Below are 20,017 nucleotides of genomic sequence, written 5' to 3'. Positions count from 1 at the left end.
GCACGGGCACGTGGCCACGTTCACATCCGACTCCGTGGTCTGCTCTCTCGTAGCCAAAAGGGACAAACGAATCACGTGGCGTAATTCTGTTAAAAGGCAGCTAAGTTCGAGACCACGTGAATGAATCACGTGGGGTAATTCTGTTAAAAGGCAGCTAAGTTAGAGACTGCGTGTTTTCAGAAGAGCAGTGCACACAGCATTCGAGTTGGGGAGGGGACACCACCTTGTCAGCATCCATTAGAAGCCACTTTGGAATGTGCGCACGTATGGCGGCTCGGCCTCGGCACGCCTTCTTCAGTATTTATAACAGTGTCGTCCCTGCTCCCTCTGGTTCCACGATACAGACGTTCTTTTCAGGCAGAGCTTCTGCTGCTGACAGGGGACGGGGTGGCCAGAGCTTTCTCTGGTGTAAAGGGAGGACCTCATCCATGTGGTCCCCTTTTTCTCAAGGAAAGCAGACTTTAGAGGCTGCACTCCTTTTGGGGGCACCAGGTCTGCAGCGCGAGCCCCAGAAGGATTCGGGGGTGTTCTGGCTGAGGATCACGTTTTCTAGTTCATCTAAGTGTCACCGCTCATCACACGACTAGGAGTTGTCAGACTTCCTGCCCTGTGTACACTTACAAAACCCAGTCCAAGAGGCAAACGCTCACTGTTAATTAAGCACTTAGGAGGGCTTACTCTCTGACAGGTACTATTCAGAGAAGGGAGGATTATGGACTCTGCTACATTTCACCCTGTTGAGCCGTTACAAAGTAGACCCAATTACCTGCACTTTTCAAACAAAACAAAGGCTGAAAAAGCATCCAAAAAAAAAATTCTGCTTGAAAAGCCATATAATCAGCAGTTGGCAGAAGTGGGATTTTAGTTTTTCCTCCACTCTGATAAGCCATTCCTCCTTAAGATAGTATTATTGCTTTGGTGCCAGAACTTTCTTTCCAACCCTGAAATTTTCCCTAAATCCAGGAGATTATGGAGGGGTCCAAATGTACTTCACTCCCAAGAATGTTGTTCTTTCCATGAACCCAAAGCCTTTACACTTTTTTTTCTGACCATTAAAATGTTAACTTTTTGATTAAAAAAAAATGTTGATTTCCACCTCTCCCCTCTGCCTCAACCTCCAGACTCTGGAAGAGCCAAGAGAGACATCTAAGTCATGTGTAATTGGAAATGTTTCCATATGTGTAGAAATAAGATACTAATCTAACCACCTGCTCACCAGAAGGCAGTGAAACAGACTTTTCTTTCCAAATGGCCCTAAGTCCTCCAGAAAGTCAGCAAACTTTCTCTTGAATATGCCAGTTAGTATTTTAGGTTTTGCTAGCCACACAAACAACCCGACTTTTGTAGCATGGATGCAAAAGCTGCCATAGACACTGTCAACAAATGGGTACAGTTGAGTTCCAATAAAACTTTATTTACAAAAACAGGTGTCAGACTGGATTTCCTCCTGGTGTGGCACAGTTTGCTGAAACCTGTTTCAGGACAAGAGTCAGGAAAGCTGGGTGTGTTTCCGACAGTCTGGCAGTCTTATAATTAATGTAATTTGCAGATTCCACTGAAGATAGGAAACAATAGAGCATTACATGATGCCTTAAATAATGTGTGCTGACTGATCACAGTGGCCAGCTGATAAAGATGAAGCTCACAGACAGCATTAAGAACTCCAAGCAGTGTGTGCAAAGAGCGCTAAGTATCTGCGAACACTGCTTCTTGCAAAATGCGTCTCCTGTTACAAATCTGAATTTCAGGAGTATCACATGTTGCAAGTATCAGCGCTAAATGGTTCCTGCAATTCCATATATCTGCTTGAACACAGGATCGCTGTGAAAAATATTATGGCCACTCTGCCGCTACTGCTGCTGCTGCTAAGTCGCTTCAGTCGTGTCCGACTCTGTGCGACCCCATAGACGGCGGCCCACCAGGCTCCCCCGTCCCTGGGATTCTCCAGGCAAGAACACTGGAGTGGGTTGCCATTTCCTCCTCCAATGCATGAAAGTGAAACGTGAAAGTGAAGTCGCTCAGTCGTGTCCGACCCTCAGCGACCCCATGGACTGCAGCCTACCAGGCTCCTCCATCCATGGGATTTTCCAGGCAAGAGTACTGGAGTGGGGTGCCATTGCCTTCTCTGATGGCTACTCTGGAAGGTTATAAAAACCTGTTAGAGAAATTGAAACAGGGGTTTCTAGACATCTTCCAAGCATGCCAATCCTTGGGCATTTAGGGTGTGAAGGACAGACTTTTCCACTGGGCTCAAAGGTATGCTCCAGATCTGCTAATGATTCTCTCCAAAATCCTAACAGGCATCACATCGGAAGCCCCATCTTGGCCACTGGGAATGAGAGCGTGACATTTCCATCTTGTGCGTGTGCATTTACAGCGCAGAAAACCAAAACAACAACACAGCACCTCTCGCAATGGAAGAGAACCTCGCGCTTTCCTCTTTATTGCAGAAAGAAGAACTGCAGATGCAGACGCAGAGTTTGGGTGGGGGAACCGTCTGGGTGGGACAGGCAGGACTACACACACACACACACCAAAAAAAAAACAATGAAAACACGAAATAAAGAGATTGCTCATAAGATAGTTATTAAAGAGATCACATCTTCTATGTCCTGGGATTTTTCAATCCAAATGATAGCAGTAGACTAAGGGCAATTCCTGCGTTGGGAAGATCCCCTGGATAAGGAAATGGCAATCCACTCCAGCACTCTTGCCTAGAAAATCCCATAGACGGAGGAGCCTGATAGGCTACAGTCCATGGGGTTGAAGAGAGTCGGACATGACTGAGCGACTTCACTTTCACTTTCAAGGGCGATTGAGAGACCATAACTGTTCTTGAAAGTAATAAGGAAAAAAAGAAAAAGAAAGGAAGAAAGTAATAAGAATTATAGGCCATATCATCACAATTCAGAGGAAATTCATGCCTTCTGCTGGGGAGAGCAAAGATGACCCTTGCAGCATTGTGAGTCATTCTGCCTAGACTGAGGGGTTTAAATTCCTCAACCAGGAGTCAGTATCAAGCCTTGTTGAGGACCAGAGTTTCTTACTGGCAGAATGATCTTTGAAATCTCTGAATACTAAGAAGCCACCAAGCACGTGATTTTCGGAGATTAGTACTTCCAAACAAATACAAAACCCCACTAGTTAACACGAAAAGACGAAAAACAAAACAGAACCCTAGCCACCCATTAGGTCACAGCGCTGCAAGTGGCATGGGCCGCGTTAGGGCAGCAGCGACACGCGGCGGGGCGGACGGGGGCAGGGCCGGGGAGCCCTCAAGGCGCTCTGCTGCGCTTCACACCCTCGCACGCCTCCGCTCCTCAGCCCGGCGCCTTCCAAAGGCAGCTGGTTGCATCTCCACTTTGAGAGCAAGTACACGGAAACTAAATAATCTGAGGTCATAAATCAGATGAAGGGAGAACCTGAATGCCAGTCTAACCAATCCAGAACCATCTGTCCACCCTTTCTGCCTGTAAACCATGATGATCATGACCCATTCAATGAAATGGAGAAGGAATACTCGAGACGAACAGTACTCTTGCAAATGATGAAATTCCAAGCTCTTAACCAGGGTAGGAAAAGGATGAGAAAAATCAGGAAAGGGTCAGAAAGACCACAAGTGAAGGGAAAAGCTGAGAAAATACCCCATTCTCCTGTTCTCCGGAGATCTATAATCATATGCTACACTGTTCCCTGCAAGCACAGACATACACAGGGTAGCACATTAATCCTTCAAACACTAACAGATGCTGGCAGGGATTTAGACTGGAATGTATTTACAAAGTGACAAATTATGTTCTGTATTATAGAGAGAGAGAAAGAGCACCCACAAACAGGCTGATAAATGTCAGCTGCAGTCACGACAAATGGTTTATTTTTATTATACTGTAACCACAAATGTTTTTTTTTTTTTCCTTTTTTTTTCCAGGGAGTCCCAAAGATTTATTTGTTGCAGGGAAAAAACAAGATTATATATGACACAAAGTAATAACTGTAAGATCGGTGATATTCCGGGCACCCTACCCTCCTGGAAAGCTGCATCCAGGCTGTCGAGTGCCACTAAAAAACGCAACCTTCTCCCAAGCCCAGTAAATGGTTAATAAATCAGCACCAATACAATGCCTTGTAATTAGATACAGCCTTAGTTCACGGACCAGCCAATTGATAGACAATATCCAATTCCCCCTTCACTGGCTATCAGGAGGGTAGAGTAACTATTAAAATAAATTTAATGGCTGTGACGGGTAAGAAAATATACCAGAAGCTAAAATGTAATCAGTATATCCAAACCCAAAATAAAATTATAGTCTTTGCTGCAAACACGGTCCCTGGAAAGGAGGCTTATGGGTGGAGAGCGACATCCACAGGCCAAAACAGGCAAGGTCACTAATTCACAGGAATGTTTAACCTTGAACACAAGATTGGGTGGGGGCACCGGGGGTGGGGGGAATCTGGCCTGGGGCCAAGGCAAAATGTAAGCATTGATTATTAAGAGACCACTCTGAAGAATTCCTCTCCTGCAGTTGGCCAGTGGGGCATTGGGGGCAGAGACAGGCAGTCTTGAGGGAGCTCCAAGGCAAAATGGCAGGGGGGTGACCTAGAGTCTGCAGCCCTGCTTCTTGGTGGGGCTCCGCTGTCACCTTGCTCTGTGGCCCTGGGCAGGTTTCTCCCCCCACCCCACCCCCACTCGCTAGGAACCTCCATGCTCTCAGCTGTGAGCTAGAGGGTTTGGAGCTCCTGGGGTGGCCAAGATCTCTTTCAGTGTCCAATCCTTTGTCTGAGATGTAGAGCGATGGTAAATAGAGGAGGGCAGGCCAAAGAAAATGCATGCTGGTGACCAAGAAGATTCCGCAGAAAGAGAAACACTTGCTCTTCTGGGATGCAGATACCTCGCGGAATCACTGCTAGGTACAAGTCCCCACACTTGCACACCCTGAAAGCGGGTTTTTAAAAAAAGGCACAACAGCAACACATAAATATATTCAAAACACAGATTTCATAGAAGGGTGCAGAATCATACACACACACACACACACACACACACACACACACACAATCCCAGTGACGACTATACGTAAAGGCACTTCTTTCTTTTGTGATAACGGACAGAAAAGACTGCTGTGGTGGGGAGTGGGGGGAGGCAGCCCCATCTTTAGGGCATTAGGGGCAGGCAGCAGCTCTTCTCTCTTCCCCCAAAACCCGCCGCCAGGAGGAGTGAGCAGGTGGCCGTGGGGAGACACGCACAAGGACGAACCCTGGGGTCCAGGGAACAAGACTCGGTCCCAACCCCACCACCTCAATGAGTTCCGACCTCCTGGAACCCTGAAGCCTCACTGTTCCCATCTGTGGAACCATAATGTTAATATCTCCTTCAGCATGGGAGGGTTAGATAAAATTATGCTTATAGCCTGGAGGGCCCAGTACCTGCCTGGCACACAGGAAGTTGGGGCTGCTCCCTGAAACCACCCCCTCCAAAGCTCTTTACAATCCTAAAAAAAGATACCTGTCTTTCCTGCAATCCAATGAGAGCTTATTCTTCCTTTATCCTAATTCACATCCTAGTTTTATCCATCACCACTGCCTTGTGTCTTATTTTCTCTAAGGGCGGGGGGGTAGGGGGTGGGGCTGGGGATTCAGCATGGAGCATGCTCCCATGAGCTTCCTTCTGTTTCCCAGGCCAGTGTATTCCAAAGAGCGGGCTTCTGTTCTCAGTAGCTTATAGTGACATGAGATCAAAGGTGGGGAGCAAGGTGGAAGACAGTGTGAAGGGGAATCCACTCCATCAAAATGGCAGTCCAGGGACTTCCTTGGTGGTCCAGTGACTAAGACTCTGCATTCCCAATGCAGGGGGCCCAGGTTCAATCCCTGGCCAACAAACTAGATTCCACACACCACCACTACAGATCCAGAGCAACCAATAAAAAAACAAACAGATTTTTTTTAAAAATAGCATTCTGTCATAGGAGCCAACCAGAAGAAGGTCCTGAAGACAAGAGTCCAGCCAAAGTCACAAGAATTTGAGCAGCAAAATAAATAATGATATTACTGGACTATAGAACAAAACATACACCTGTGAATCTATACTAATATAAATAAAATAACTGAATCAACCAACAAGTGGGAGAGAGGGGATCGCTCTTCCTTCAGAAGAATTCCAATGAATCCGTGTAGAAAGCCATGTGAGAAATACAAAATCACCATTAGGGAAGCACTGCTATAATAACTGCTGTAGGTGAGAGCAAAGTCAGTATATGAATGTTCAAGAAAGAGAAGGCTGGCATAATTTCAAAGCATCTCCCCCTAAATATTTACGCAGTATGAAGAAAAAACCAGTAACATGATGATGGAAAAACTCAGCAGACATTACCTTCACCAAATGATCACCATTAACTTCACCATTAACCACAGCAAGACAGACAAACATCATGTACCACCTGACCTGCTTCACTAAAAGCACATAACATCGTTTCCAGGATGCTCGGGCCAAAAATCTGCTTTAACTTAATCCAATCATTAAAAAGGAAAAAAAAAAAAAAAAAATCAGTTGCACCAAAGTATCAAGAGCAGGAAGGACAGGGAAGGAGTGAGGAACGGTCAAAGACTAGAGGCGACCAAGAAGACATGCGGTTAGAGACAAGGTGGGATCACGGACCAGATCCTGCACCAAGAAGAGATACCTTCAGAAAACTGCTTCAATATGCATAAGGAGGCATAGTTAGCATTATAAACTACTGCCAACTTCCTGGTTTTGAAAAGTATATGATGGTTAGATAATTACATTACAGTTAGGTAAACTGTTAAAATTAGGGGAAGACAGGTAAAGCCTCTGTGCATTTTTGCAACTTCTATGTAACTCTGAAGTTACTTGGAAAAAAGTTCATAAAATACAATGAAATGGCTGTCTTTTGGAGCTGGTGTTCTGTGTTAAGATAGCCTTTCTTTTATAAAGTAGTGCTGATTGTTGATGAGGCATGTCACTTGTTGATTTTTGGTTACTGTTGTTTTATTAGTGTCCTTCTGAGGAAATAAAAACACTTTGGCAAGTTTAAGTTGGTGTCCTAGTTTCTGTTTTCTTTTGAAAATTTTTGGGATCCTGAAATCCGAAAATCTGAGAACCACTAACTAATAAGCTCGTTGAGAAGTATTTCCTGATGATTGGACACTGGAGGAATGAAAGTTTACAACATGAGCACTGTCCTCTTCACGGAGCACTATCGATATTCTAATCACAACATTAAGTCCCAATGCGACTACAGCGTCAGACCAAACGGAAAGTCACGGTCGCCTCTTCAGGAAAGTGCGCCCTGATCACTCCCACGGTGGGAAGCAGGGGCCGGGCACAGAATCTTTGCTACTCACATCCAGTTACGAGTTTCTTAAAAGCAGGGCCTCTCATGCACATGTCTGTATCTTCTAAGAGGTATTTTTCCCCCAGTGAAAATTCAATTTATTAAAAAAAATAATTGATACGCATCTTTGTAACTTCTGAATGCAAGTTAACTGTTTGACTATATAAGCTATGAAATGCTGAGAAACTTGCAACCTAACTCATTTTAAGTCTTTCTTTTAGCCCCAAGGTGCATTTAAAACAAACAAAAAGTTGTTTCGCTCATTTCCAAAGCACCAGCTATCGATCCCTTATACTTTCTGAGTGCTCTTCTTCCAGTAGTTTTGGAGCCCTAGTAATAAGTGCTTTAATAGGGATTAAGTACAGCAAAACCCTCATTTCGTACACCCTCCATTACAGATGAGCCTGAGAGCTTTCAAAGTTTTTATGTGAAATGCTAAAACTTTTTGTTTAACATACTTTTAAAGTTGAGAAGATTGTTGGAACAAGTGCTCTCGGTTATCAATCAAATGCGTGATCATTCAGCAAGTAAAACAAACCATTTGAAGATGATAAATACACAGTGAGGGTAGACGTGTAGAAAAAGAGGTCCCCAGACAGGGCTGGGAATAAAAAAGGAGTATAAATGGGAACAACCTTTCTGAAGAAGAATGATCAATTCACACTTAAGAGCCTCACTTGGCCCAGGGAAATCAGCAGCACTGACGGTGAGTGTGAAAAGTGCAAACAGCACCTGTGCCCAGCGAGAAGGGGCTGCGGAGGGCAGCACACACAGTCACCAGCGAGAAGGGGCTGGGGAGGGCGGCACACACAGTCACCAGCGAGAAGGGGCTGGGGAGGGCGGCACACACAGTCACCAGCGAGAAGGGGCTGCGGAGGGCGGGACAGACAGTCACCAGCGAGAAGGGACTGGGGGGGCGGGACACACAGTCACCAGCGAGAAGGGACTGGGGGGGCGGGACACACAGTCACCAGCGAGAAGGGACTGGGGGGGCGGGACACACAGTCACCAGCGAGAAGGGGCTGCGGAGGGCGGCACACACAGTCACCAGAACCGTCCTGCCGAAGGACGCCTACTGCTACAGGAAGACGGCCAAAACATTCTAGGGAAAAAAAGTCAGACTACGGTGTGATAGCAATTTTAAGAAATATAGACAAAAATATCTGAATATTAAGAAGACAAAAAGAGATACACCAAGTTAACAGCAATTGCTTCTGAGATTCAGAAGCACTTATTCCTTATTTGTGTAGGTGTGACTATAATCGTGAAATATGTCAAGATAACATTATTTTTCTATTTCTGCTTTATTGACTATGCCACAGCCTTTGACTGTGTGGATCACAATAAACTGTAGAAAATTCTAAAGGAGAAGAGGACGACAGAGGATGAGATGGCTAGATGGCATCACTGACTCAATGGACATGAGTCTGAGTGAACTCCGGGAGTTGGTGATGGACAGGGAGGCCTGGTGTGCTGCGATTCATGCGGTTGCAAAGAGTCAGACATGACTGAGCGACTGAACTGAACTGAACTGATGATTTTATTCAAAATCCCAGTGGTTGACTTTAAACTGCATGCAAGTATATAAAATAAAACCTAATTAATTAAAAAAGAATGTAAGAAAATTCCACTGGGGGGATGGATAAATAGGAGAAACAGGATGGAATGATTCCAGAGTATATAAGAAGACATTTTCACTGTCAGTTCAAGATAGCAAATTGAGCACAAGCGTTTGTCCCCATTCTCTTCTGAGATCACAGTGGTACAGAGAAGCAAAGAAGTGTTGGGGTAGTGAGGAGGGTCATCAGAGAAGAAATTACAACACATTTACGAAGGATAAAAAGAAGGTTGAAACCCTTTGACAGGTAAAACAGAGTGAGGATATGTTCAGAACACTTAGGAGCTTCTAACATCAACAGAGAAAGCCAGTGAATACCCCAGCCTGGAGGACCACGTCCTCCCTTTCCTACCTCATTGGCTAGAACTAGTCACAGGACCGCACTCAAGAGGGCAAGGACGTATGTGCGCCAAAAGGCCAGAGAGCTCACAGTGTCCAGTGAACTGCTCTGATGCAATTGAATATTCAGGTTCATTTTAAAGTGTATTATTAAACGTGGGCCATTACTAACAGAGTAGATGAAACCACGAGACTTTTCTCTAATTAGGTGGCTGCAATATTAAAGAAGAGGACAGCTGGGACTTTGGCACTGGTGCTGGGTTTTATGTCGATGCTACTGAAGATCTTTGGAAAACTAACTATAGAATGTACTCTTACATAACGAAGGAGCTTCCCCAACTTGTAAATGACAATTTTCCAGTGGACCCCCAAAGGATGTCTGTTTTTGGCCACTCTATGGGAGGCCATGGAGCTCTGATTTGTGCTTTGAAGAATCCTGGAAAATACAAAGCTTATGATGCTACCTGTCTTGTGAAGTCCTATCCAGGTCCTCAGCTGGATATACTAATTGATCAAGGGAAAGAGGACGAGTTCCTTTCTGATGGACAGTTACTGCCTGATAACTTCATAGCTGCCTGTACAGAAAAGAAAATCCCTGTTGTTTTCAGATTACAAGAGGGTTATGATCACAGCTACTACTTTATTGCAACCTTTATTGCTGATCACATCAGACATCATGCAAAATATCTGAATGCATGAAAAACTTCAGATAAGAGAATCTCTTCAGGATTATAAAATTATAATAAACAGAATTGCAAGGAAATAAGATTTTAAAACTTTGGATTTCATAATGCTAAAAATGCTTCATTCTGTAGTTGAATCACTCACTGAATAAATATATCAAACCTGAAAAAAAATAAATAAATAAAGGAGATGGGAATACCAGACCACCTGTCCTGCCTTCTGAGAAATCTGTATGCAGGTCAGGAAGCAACAGTTAGAACTGAACATGGAACAACAGACTGGTTCCAAATAGGTAAAGGAGTACGTCAAGGCTGTATATTGTCACCCTGATTATTTAACCGATATGCAGAGTATGTCATGAGAAACGCTGGGCTGGAGGAAGCACAAGCTGGAATCAAGATTGACGGGAGAAATATCAATCATCTCAGGTATGCAGATGACACCACCCTTATGGCAGAAAGTGAAGAGGAACTAAAGAGCCTCTTGATGAAAGGGAAAGAGGAGAGTGAAAAAGCTGGCTTAAAGCTCAACATTCAGAAAACGAAGATCATGGCATCTGGTCCCATCCCTTCATGGGAAATAGATGGGGAAATAGTGGAAACAGTGGCTGACTTTATTTTTGGGGCTCCAAAATCACTGCAGATGGTGATTCCAGCCATGAAATTAAGAGACGCTTACTCCTTGGAAGGAAAGTTATGACCAGCCTAGAGGGCAGATTAAAAAGCAGAGACATTACTTTGTCAACAAAGGTCCATGTAGTCAAGGCTATGTTTTTTCCAGTGGTCATGTATGGATGTGAGAGTTGGACTATAAAGAAAGCTGAGCACCAAAGAATTGATGCTTTTGAACTGTGGTGTTGGAGAAGACTCTTGAGAGTCCCTTGGCCTGCAAGGAGATCCAACCAGTCCATCCTAAAGGAGATCAGTCCTGAGTGTTCATTGGAAGGACTGATGCTGAAACTGAAACTCCAATACTCTGGCCACCTGATGCGAAGAGCTGACTCGTTTGAAAAGACCCTGATGCTGGGAAAGATTGAGGGTGGAAGAAGGGGATGACAGAGGATGAGATGGTTGGATGGCATCACCGACTCAACAGACATGGGTTTGGGTGGACTCTGGGAGTTGATGATGGACAGGGAGGCCTGATGTGCTGCAGTTCATGGGGTCACAAAGAGTCAGACACGACTGAGCAACTGAACTGAACATTATTTTTCAATCAGGAAAAAAATTAATCAGCAGAGTTCTAATTTCATGAAACAGATAGATATGATACGTGAAAACAAAATATCCATGAATGGATTTACAGCTTGTGCAGGCAATTTATTTCCTGGAAGAACCCACAAGAGACTGTCTTCTGGTGGAAGGAATGATGTTTAGCACATGTTTAAAGGGAAGAGGATTGCCATTTAGATTTTTCTGTGTTATTTAACATTTTAGTGTGGGCATAATTTTTTGGAAAATAAAGTAGCAGTTCTAAGGGTATGTACCTTTCTAGGTAAGAGGGAAAGTTAATCTCGTGTGTGGTACCTGTGTGTGGATTCTGCCCAGCCCTGATGCACAACTCAGCCCCTCTAGGAAACAAATCCTCAGGCACACGAGGGGCAAAGACGAGAGGAAGCACCAACCTTCTTGGGATCAACGCTGCTCGCTCTCCTAGGTCAGAAACCACAGGCAGAGAAATCAGGCCCAACAAGATCGAATCCGAGTTCTACCACACATAGCTCCAGCATGCCAAGAAATGCACCAAACTCTCTGAAACCCGGTGAAATGGGGGCAATTATATACACACAGCCAGAGAGAGTGGACTTTCAATCAGACGGTGAGTATAAAGCATGTGGCAATGTGCCCGGAATGAGAGGGTCAATAAGCCTAGCTGACATTGATAACAATAATCATCACAGCAACTACACTATCTCCAACCGCACAAGCCATGCTGGATACTAAGAACAACGTGTGGCAGTGTTCAGCATAGAATAAACACTCTGTGAATGTGTCCCAGGTCACACTCTGATCATACTCAAATCTCTTCCTCCCATCAAGGTGATGAGGATACCACAAAGACAATGTTCCAGCAGGGTTACAGATAGAAGGGATCAGATCACCCTCTTACACGCTGATTTATTTAGTTAAGACACGACCACTGATGGGAAGAGAGGTGGTGGTCCTGCACAGAAGAAGAGCACGGCTCTGCGGAGGCACCTGGTCTTTCCACACTTGTGTGTGTGGGTGTGTGTGGGTATGTGTGGGTGTGCGTAAGACAGAGAGAGCGAGCGAGAGGAGGGCTCTCCGTGTCTTCCCAAAGCAAGGCCTGAACAGAATCTAGCGCTCTGCCGGCCAGCGGCTTCCGTGTTGACACCGCAGCACTACTCTGAAGGCCCCCAGCAAGCCAGCTGCTTCCGGCTGCCAGCAGTGGCCGGATGCCAGGGGCTCCTGGGCCTCCCTCAGTCTAGGGCCATCCAGGCCTTGTGTGCACAGGAGAGAAAGCAGAGTCGGAGTCCAGCCTCTCCTGCCTGTGCCCCCTCTTCAGTCTCTAAAACCTCCTTTATCTCCATAATTGGGTTCCACAAATTGCAAATGGAACTGAGGCAAAGACATACATAGCCATACACGGTCAAGCTTCATTTAGAAGTCAGCCATCTGACCTCTGATTGCTGGGCAAAGTGCCCACCTCACGCCGCGTGCCTTGTCTGGGAATGTTTATCCCCAGGGGCGCGTCGTCCACATAGCACCCCTTGGCCCCAATGCCCTGCCTCTGCTTCGTCTCCACCCAGGGCACTGGAGAGGAGCGTCAGGGAGCAAGCCTCAAAATGAACTGGAGACGCACAACGCCTCCTCCTTCCTGCCCTGGGACCACCATTCCCTCACGTGTCTACAGATACACAGGAAAATCAAGCGCTTCATTATGGAGCTTTGACTCTTCACTACTTAAGAGTGGTTTTACTCTTATTAAACAAAAGTTTATTTGAACACATGAAATGTAAACCACCATACAACACACACTGGAAAAAATATATATGCCTATACGTGTGTACACACACACACACACACACACACACACACAGAGGAACAAAGGGAACCGGAACACAGAAAGCCAGTTTCCTAATTGTTGAAGCAGGGTGACTAGCATACAGGGGCTTATTATCATCCTGTCTGCTTTACTGTTGAATATATTTGAAATTTCCATAATCAAAAGCCTTTTATTTTAAAGACAGGCCATATAGGCAAACACAAAGCCATGAAAAGAAGAAGCATAAACGTAACTGAACAGAAGTACGAGGAGACACACCAGTAGTTATGGGAACGTGTGCTGAGTTCACCGAGTTTAAGTAAGAACACATTTACACGGAGTCAAAGAACAAAAACCCTTATGTTTATTGGCAAAGATATTAGATCATTTGGAAAGATTAAGGATAGAAAGGAATGAACAGCAAGAAGAAAGTGGCTTGCTGAGGACTTTGGCACATCTGAAAAATAATGGTCTCTTCAAAAATGGAAATGTTTTCCAGTTGTAATCGCTGGCTTACACAGTTTCTCGGTACGTCATCAACATTGGCACCAAAAATAAACTGCAATGATCAGCTAATTACCAGGCTGTACAGCCACTAATGAAATAAAGCGCCTGACTCCCTCTCCAAAGCCAGTCGGCAACATGGGCTTTCAGTAACACAGTTAAACCTGAGCACTTGACCCCTCCAAAAAAAGAAAACAAACAAAAAAACCAGCTGACACTTGGCCTTATCCTTATGCCAAGCAAAAAGACATGAGCCCCTTTATTTCTGGGGTGGTGGGAGGGTGCAGGGAGGCTACCAGCGAACATTCCCGAGCAGATGTTTACAAACAGAAGGTAACTGATAAAGACCCAAGCACAATGCCGCATTGTCTTCCGCGAGTCACAGATGAACCCACTGGAGCTGCTGCAAACGGCCTTCCTGGAAGCCGTCCAGAAATTAAAAGGTGCAAACAAGCTGCCTAATACCCTTGCGTAGACTGAATTCTTATGAAGAAAATAAAGTTTATTGTCTGGAAAGGGAGAAAGCATGAGGAAAGCACTAAAGCAATGGAGGTGAACAATGAGACAGATGTTCACTTCAGGAAATAAAGGGAACAGAAGAAGTCATCACCGAGGAATTTTACGAGGATCCCGACGAGCCGGCCCACGTCAAGGGCACGGGTGAAGGCGGAGGCGGCGGGCCGGCGCCCGGCTTCCCGGGGCTGCTGACCTTGCGGGCCAGGCGTGGTGACGGCCCGATCGAGGCTGAGCACCGAGCCTCTTAGGAACTCCCTGCCACCTCCCAAACCACTGACTGTCACCCCAAATACAAGCCAGAAAGAAAAGCGCCAAGTCCCAGCATATTGGTGAGGGCCCCTCCTGCTTCACGTCCACCGTGGGTATCGCACAGACTCGGAAAGACAGGGGTCTGCTCTCCCTGTCTCGACCAGCTCCCCAGCAAGAGGGAGGGCAGAGAGGGGACCGCTGACGAGACTTCTCCGAGCGGCACCACTGCTCGGGGACCCGTCCTCCTTGACGCGTTCAGTGGGCTGCGTCCCCCTCTCTTCCCGTGGTCCCAGGGGGCTCTCAGGAAACCACTCTTCAGCCCAGATAGAGAGCATCGTTGTGAAGATCCCTGGACAGTTCCCCAAATCCCAACTGGCGGGACTGCCTCCAAACTCGAAGGTCTTCATCTGGGTCCTCTTCCTCTTGCGGTATTACACATGGATCCTATATAAGCAATCTCAAATATTCCGCGAAAGGTCAAGGAAGTTTCATTGGATGGATGACGTGATGAAAGGGTGGAAAACAGGATGGACGGGTAGTTGGCTGGTGGGCGGGCAGGCTGGCTGGCTGGCAAGGTTGACTGTGGACATGTGCAATTATCTGTACTTGACTAATTCTTGGTAACAAATTCTTTGGGGCAAACCTCACAAGGAATGGCAACTTATTATGTGGCTGATGGGAATCTAACAAGATTATTCAATGGGAAAATATAGCATAACCATATAAGAGAATACCACCTCGCCACTGAGGATCATGGCAAGGGAAAAATTCTATCCGCATGGGAAAATGTTTACGAGCTACCACTAGGTTCAATAAGAAGCCGGCTATGAAAGAGAATACACAGGACAATCTTAATGGCTTAAAATGTGTGTAAGTGGGCACATGTATTATAAGGTAGCAGCAAACATACTTCCCTGACACAGACTAAAATGTTAACAGGGATAGTTTCTGGATGATGAGCCTGAGCCCTGACAGCTTTTAAAAAACCAGTACAGCTCAAACTCGGGGTTCACTGTTTTCTGATCGCTGGGCTTGCTGGATTACTTCTACAGTATATTCGTCACCCCAAGGCATTACTATTTCATCCAGAACGGCTGCACACCAAGCATATTCTCAGTCACTAGAAACAACTGCATCTTTGGTTTGGCTGATGGAAACTCAGAAGTGGGCACCGCTGGGGCTCACGCCGCTCCACGGCTCTCGGGCGAGACTGTGACAGAAGTGTGTGGAGCCCTGGGCAACGCAGCAGGACAGTCAGCAAGTGTGATCACACGGCCCGCTGCCATGACCTCGTCAGGGCAGGACTGAGACGGAAACAGAGATGCCTGCTGACGCCCATCCCATCCCCTGTAAACATCAGGCCGTGACATGTTACATCCTCAGGCCCAGCTGTCAGGGGCTCAACTGCGTGCTCCTAAAATTTATGTGCTGCAGGCCAACCTCCAGGACCTCCAAGTGTGACTTGGAGGTAAGGCTTTTCAGAGCTGACCAAGTTGAAAAGAGGCGGTGACGGCTGGCCCTCATCCAGACTGACTGCATCCTTCTGAGAAGAGCAACCAGACACACGGACAACAGGGACGCACGTACACAGAGCACAGACTGTGCGAGGACACAGCGGGCAGGCGGCCGCCTGTGGGCCAGGCGGAGAGGCCGCAGGAGGAACGACACCTGCGGACACCTTCATCTCGGCCTTCCAGCCTCCAGGAAAAAAAACCACATATTTCTGTTGCTCAAGCCAGTCCATCTGTGGCACTTCGCTACAGCAACCAGAGGAAACTCAGAGACCAACCCCAACCTACGAGGCGTCCCAGGCCCGCGTTCTCTCCTGCTGGGGTATCTTCTTCTCATGCTTCCTCTTGTTTCTGGCCCTCTGATGCCTTGTTAACCCATCACCCCAGCCCCCAACACACACACACACACACCAGACCCAAGCCTTTCTTTTGCTCTTACATTTGGGTTATATGGCCCTCTTTTTCAGTCCCCCAATCTAGACCCCAACACACCTGTGGATTAATTCACTTCCTTGACTGCATGACCCTCCTCCTGCTCCCCTCCTGCTGCCAACAACCTGGCCTCCTCCCCTACCCTCCTGTGAAGTGAGAGTCGCTCAGCCGTGTCTGACTCTTTGCAACCCCATGGTCTATACAGTCCACGGAATTCTCCAGGCCGGAATAGTGGAGTGGGTAGCCTTTCCCTTCTCCAGGGGATCTTCCCAACCCAGGAATAGAACCCAGGTCTCCCACATTGCAGGCAGATTCTTTACCAGCTAAGCCACAAGGGAAGGCCAAGAATCCTGGAGTGGGTAGCCTGTCCCTTCTCTACTGGATCTTTCTGACCCAGAGATTGAACTGGACTCTCCTGCATTGCAGGCGGGTTCTTTACCAACTGAGCCACCAGGGAAGCCCTCTACCCTCCTGGGCTCTGGGTTAATATGGCCCTTTGCCCCACCCTCTGCAGGATCCAAGTGGCATTAGAGGCTGCTCTGCTTGCAGCTGACCTTCCTGACTCAGCTTCTCCACGGGCCAGCCTCTCTCCTGTGGTCAGGGAACATGAGATCTCTGTGGGGCTTGTGGCATGCTAAGACGAAACACAGCTACAAAGCAAAGATCTTCTCAAGCAGTGTCCAGCCCCAAGGGCCTCGCCTTCGTTCTCGCTACCGAGCAATAATGAAAGAGCTAGACGTAAGCTTTGTAAGTCAGAGGACGAGAGCAGAAGAGGATATTTTTTTTTTAAAGAGAAAGTTTTATGTTCCTTTAAAACTTAGACATGATTTTTAAGGGAGTCTCATTCTTGTCCTTTCAGGTAAGCTTTCAAACTGTTAAATGGAATGAGGACATAATCCATATTGTTTTATGGGGAACCTGCTTTTAAGATATGTACAACATTTAAGGAACATTAAGGAAAAGCAGAAATTGAATTCCTTCCAGAAGGGCTTTAAGTAGAGATAAGAAAAGGAGGCCATAGGTTAGAAATATTTCCCAAATTATCATCAGAAATTGCCGGGGCAACTGTTTAGCAGCCTCGTGAAGTGCTGCAAGAATTATTTTTCTCGACTTTTAATAAGATAGTAATCCAATTAATTTCCAAGGAAGATAAAAATGAAGCATATTCTCAGGCCATGTGGAGAATACAAGTTCCTTTATTCATTGGATGACTATTTACCCAGAGTGCACCCAGGTGTGGTAACGAGAGGGATACAAAGATGTATAACCCCAGGCAGCTGATGAACATGTAGGAAGCAAGAGGGGCTAGTGGCAGGGATGATGGGATGACGTGTGCACGGGGTGGGTGACTGTGTGCTTGTTGTCGGGGGAGGTGACAAGTTGACTTTACGGCCAGTTGAACATGTCCTGCAAAAGATACATGAGGCTGTGAATAATCTGGAATCAACAGAATAGACACAGATGTTCAGAAATGGACATAAAGATCTGGGAGGCAGAGTGATTGTTGAAATGTGGGAAGTGGGTATGATCTCCAGGGGGAAGAATATAGACCAAGACAGAGGGTCAAAAACAGAAGTGTTAGGAGACATGGTGTGCCTTTAGTAATGACTGTTCAACTCTGTGAATATACTAAAAACCATTAATGAGTAAACAGTACGGTATGTGAATTACATCTCAACACAGTTGCTGCCATTGCCAAAAACAGAGTGGGGGGAAGGTATGGCCCATAAGCCATACGCCCATAAGTTCAATATCATTAGTCATTTATTTTACAAAGTAAAATAAAACCACAATGAGATACCCTGCATACCCAAATAGAACTTTTAAAACACTGATGAGCAACGTCCCTGGTGGTCGGCCCAGTGGCTAAGACTCCGTGCTCCGAATGCAGGGGACTTGGGTTCAATCCTTGGTCAGGGAACTAGATCCCACATGCTGGAACTAAGAGTTTGCAAGCTGCAACTAAAGATTCCAAATGCTGCGACTAAAAGTTCCCACAAGCTGCAAGTAAGAAAAAACAAACAAACAAACAAAAATCCCGCGTGCCACAACTAAAGATCCCGCACGCCCCAACTAAGACCCGGCATGCACGTGCACACAGTTACACACACAGTCACACACACAGACCGTTAGCCTTTGTAAGGGTTTCAATAGATTTAGAAAAGACAAGACTGGCAATATCAAGAACTATTGAGGATGTGGAGCACTGGAATCAGCACAGAACGTATAAATAAAATGCTCCAACCACTCTGGAGAAATGCCCACTGGCCTCTCAAACGTCCTCAGTCCTACTAGTGGCCAAAGCATTCTACTACTGGATATTGCTCTGGAAACAACCTGCATGTACAGAACAGGCAATCAAGTCAACAAAAAGCAATGGAGCCACGCGGGGAATACTACTCAGCGATGAAAAGGCACGAGCCACAGATAAGCACAATGGCAGGGGTGCCTCACACACTCAGAACGCTGAGCAAAAGAAGCCAGGCTCAGGCTGTACCCTGTCTAATTTCACTGCTGTGAAACTAGGAAATGCAAATGAATCAACAGTGACAGAAAACAGACCAGCGTTTCCCAGGGCCCGGGCAATCTAGACCGTAAAGCGTAGTGAATTGTAAAGGGAACAGTGAGAAACCTTTGTGGGGTGATGGAAATGTTCCGTTTCCTCAGTGCGGTGGTGGTTTCATGGCGATGTGCATCTGTCAAAAGTCGTTAAGCTGTGCATTTTAAATGGATGCAGTTTACTGTACATAAATTATACCTCAACAAACTTGATCAAACTAAACCGAGTAAGCAAGCAAAAGGCGTGTGTCAAATGCCTCACCTTGTTTCTTTAAAAATGACCAAAGAGACATCCAAACAGCCCACTTTGCTTCCAGGATGAATGAAAGCATTGCCAATGGCCACCTCTCCTGAGTGTCTACCCATGTCACAAACCGTGTAAGGCACTCCCATATATTATGTCATTTGAGTCCAGCAATCCCATAAAAGCAAGTGAAAATCCCCTATTTACAGCGGAGAGAGGCTGACTTTGCCTGATATTACACAGAACTTTTGCGGCTCTGAGAGCAACACTCCACGTTCCAACTCACTGCTTTTCAACTAGTTGCCTGCTATGATGGTAATACGACTAGTAATGGTGATAATAAACTTTTATGGGGCACACTACATCCCAGACAATCTCCTCAGTCCTTTATGTGCACAACACCATATATTTTCTACACGCCACCATACGAAGCAAAGTGGAAAGTGAAAGTCACTCAGTCATGTCTGAGCCCTCCAGGCTCCTCTGTTCATGGGATTTCCCAGGCAAGAATACTGGAGTAGGTTACCATTGCCTTCTCCAGGGGATCTTTCTGACCCAGGGGTCAAACCCAGGTTCCCTGCACTGCAGGCAGATCCTTTATTGTCTGAGCTACCAGGGAAGCCCTCTATATGAAGCTGGACTATTTTAACCCCCTTTTCCACATGAGGAAATGGGAGCTCAGAGAAGTTAAGTCACATAATGAGAGATGCTCCTTACAGAAAAGGTCCCATCCATGAAGGGTGTACCCATGGAAGCAGGGTGGTATCAGCCCACCCTCTGCAATTCTCAAGATAGAACCACAGCACTGATGCCTGTAAGCGTGCAGTGCTGGTTCTGTTCGTGGCACTAATTGTCTTGCTCTTCACACTGTCCACACTGGTTGCTGAGCCCAGGGTAGGCAAGGTGCAAGCTAAGAGGCTGGAAGGAGGCTCGAGAAGCCACCACGACCACCACCACCATCACCACGACCACCACCTCCATCCCCTTCACCACCACCTCCATCCCC

The 20,017-nt window shown here is 46.3% G+C and overlaps 2 protein-coding genes across 11 annotated transcripts in view; one reads left to right on the top strand and one right to left on the bottom strand.

Moving 5' to 3' along the window:
- The window catches only part of WWOX (WW domain containing oxidoreductase), a 917,133-nt gene that overhangs the window by 695,240 nt on the left and 201,876 nt on the right, over window positions 1–20,017 (bottom strand). The window lies entirely within an intron of this gene.
- On the top strand, window positions 7,186–10,151 carry LOC112580180 (S-formylglutathione hydrolase-like). Its single transcript, XM_044931173.2, has 2 exons — window positions 7,186–7,297; window positions 9,515–10,151. Exons 1-2 carry the CDS (start codon window positions 7,186–7,188, stop codon window positions 10,003–10,005), a joined length of 603 nt encoding a protein of 200 aa, XP_044787108.2. The 3' UTR covers window positions 10,006–10,151.

The sequence above is a fragment of the Bubalus bubalis genome, chromosome 18 (genome assembly GCF_019923935.1).
Source record: "Bubalus bubalis isolate 160015118507 breed Murrah chromosome 18, NDDB_SH_1, whole genome shotgun sequence".
Lineage (NCBI taxonomy): Eukaryota > Metazoa > Chordata > Mammalia > Artiodactyla > Bovidae > Bubalus > Bubalus bubalis.
This window is presented reverse-complemented; position numbering and strand designations above follow the sequence as displayed.

What these genes read in the sequence shown, in the direction of transcription:
- LOC112580180 (XM_044931173.2), top strand. Translation starts at nt 7,186, where the DNA reads ATGAGCACTGTCCTCTTCACGGAGCACTATCGATATTCTAATCACAAC. An exon ending in ACGGTCGCCTCTTCAGGAAA is followed by an intron (nt 7,298 to 9,514) that starts GTGCGCCCTGAT and finishes TTCTCTAATTAG; the next exon opens with GTGGCTGCAATATTAAAGAA.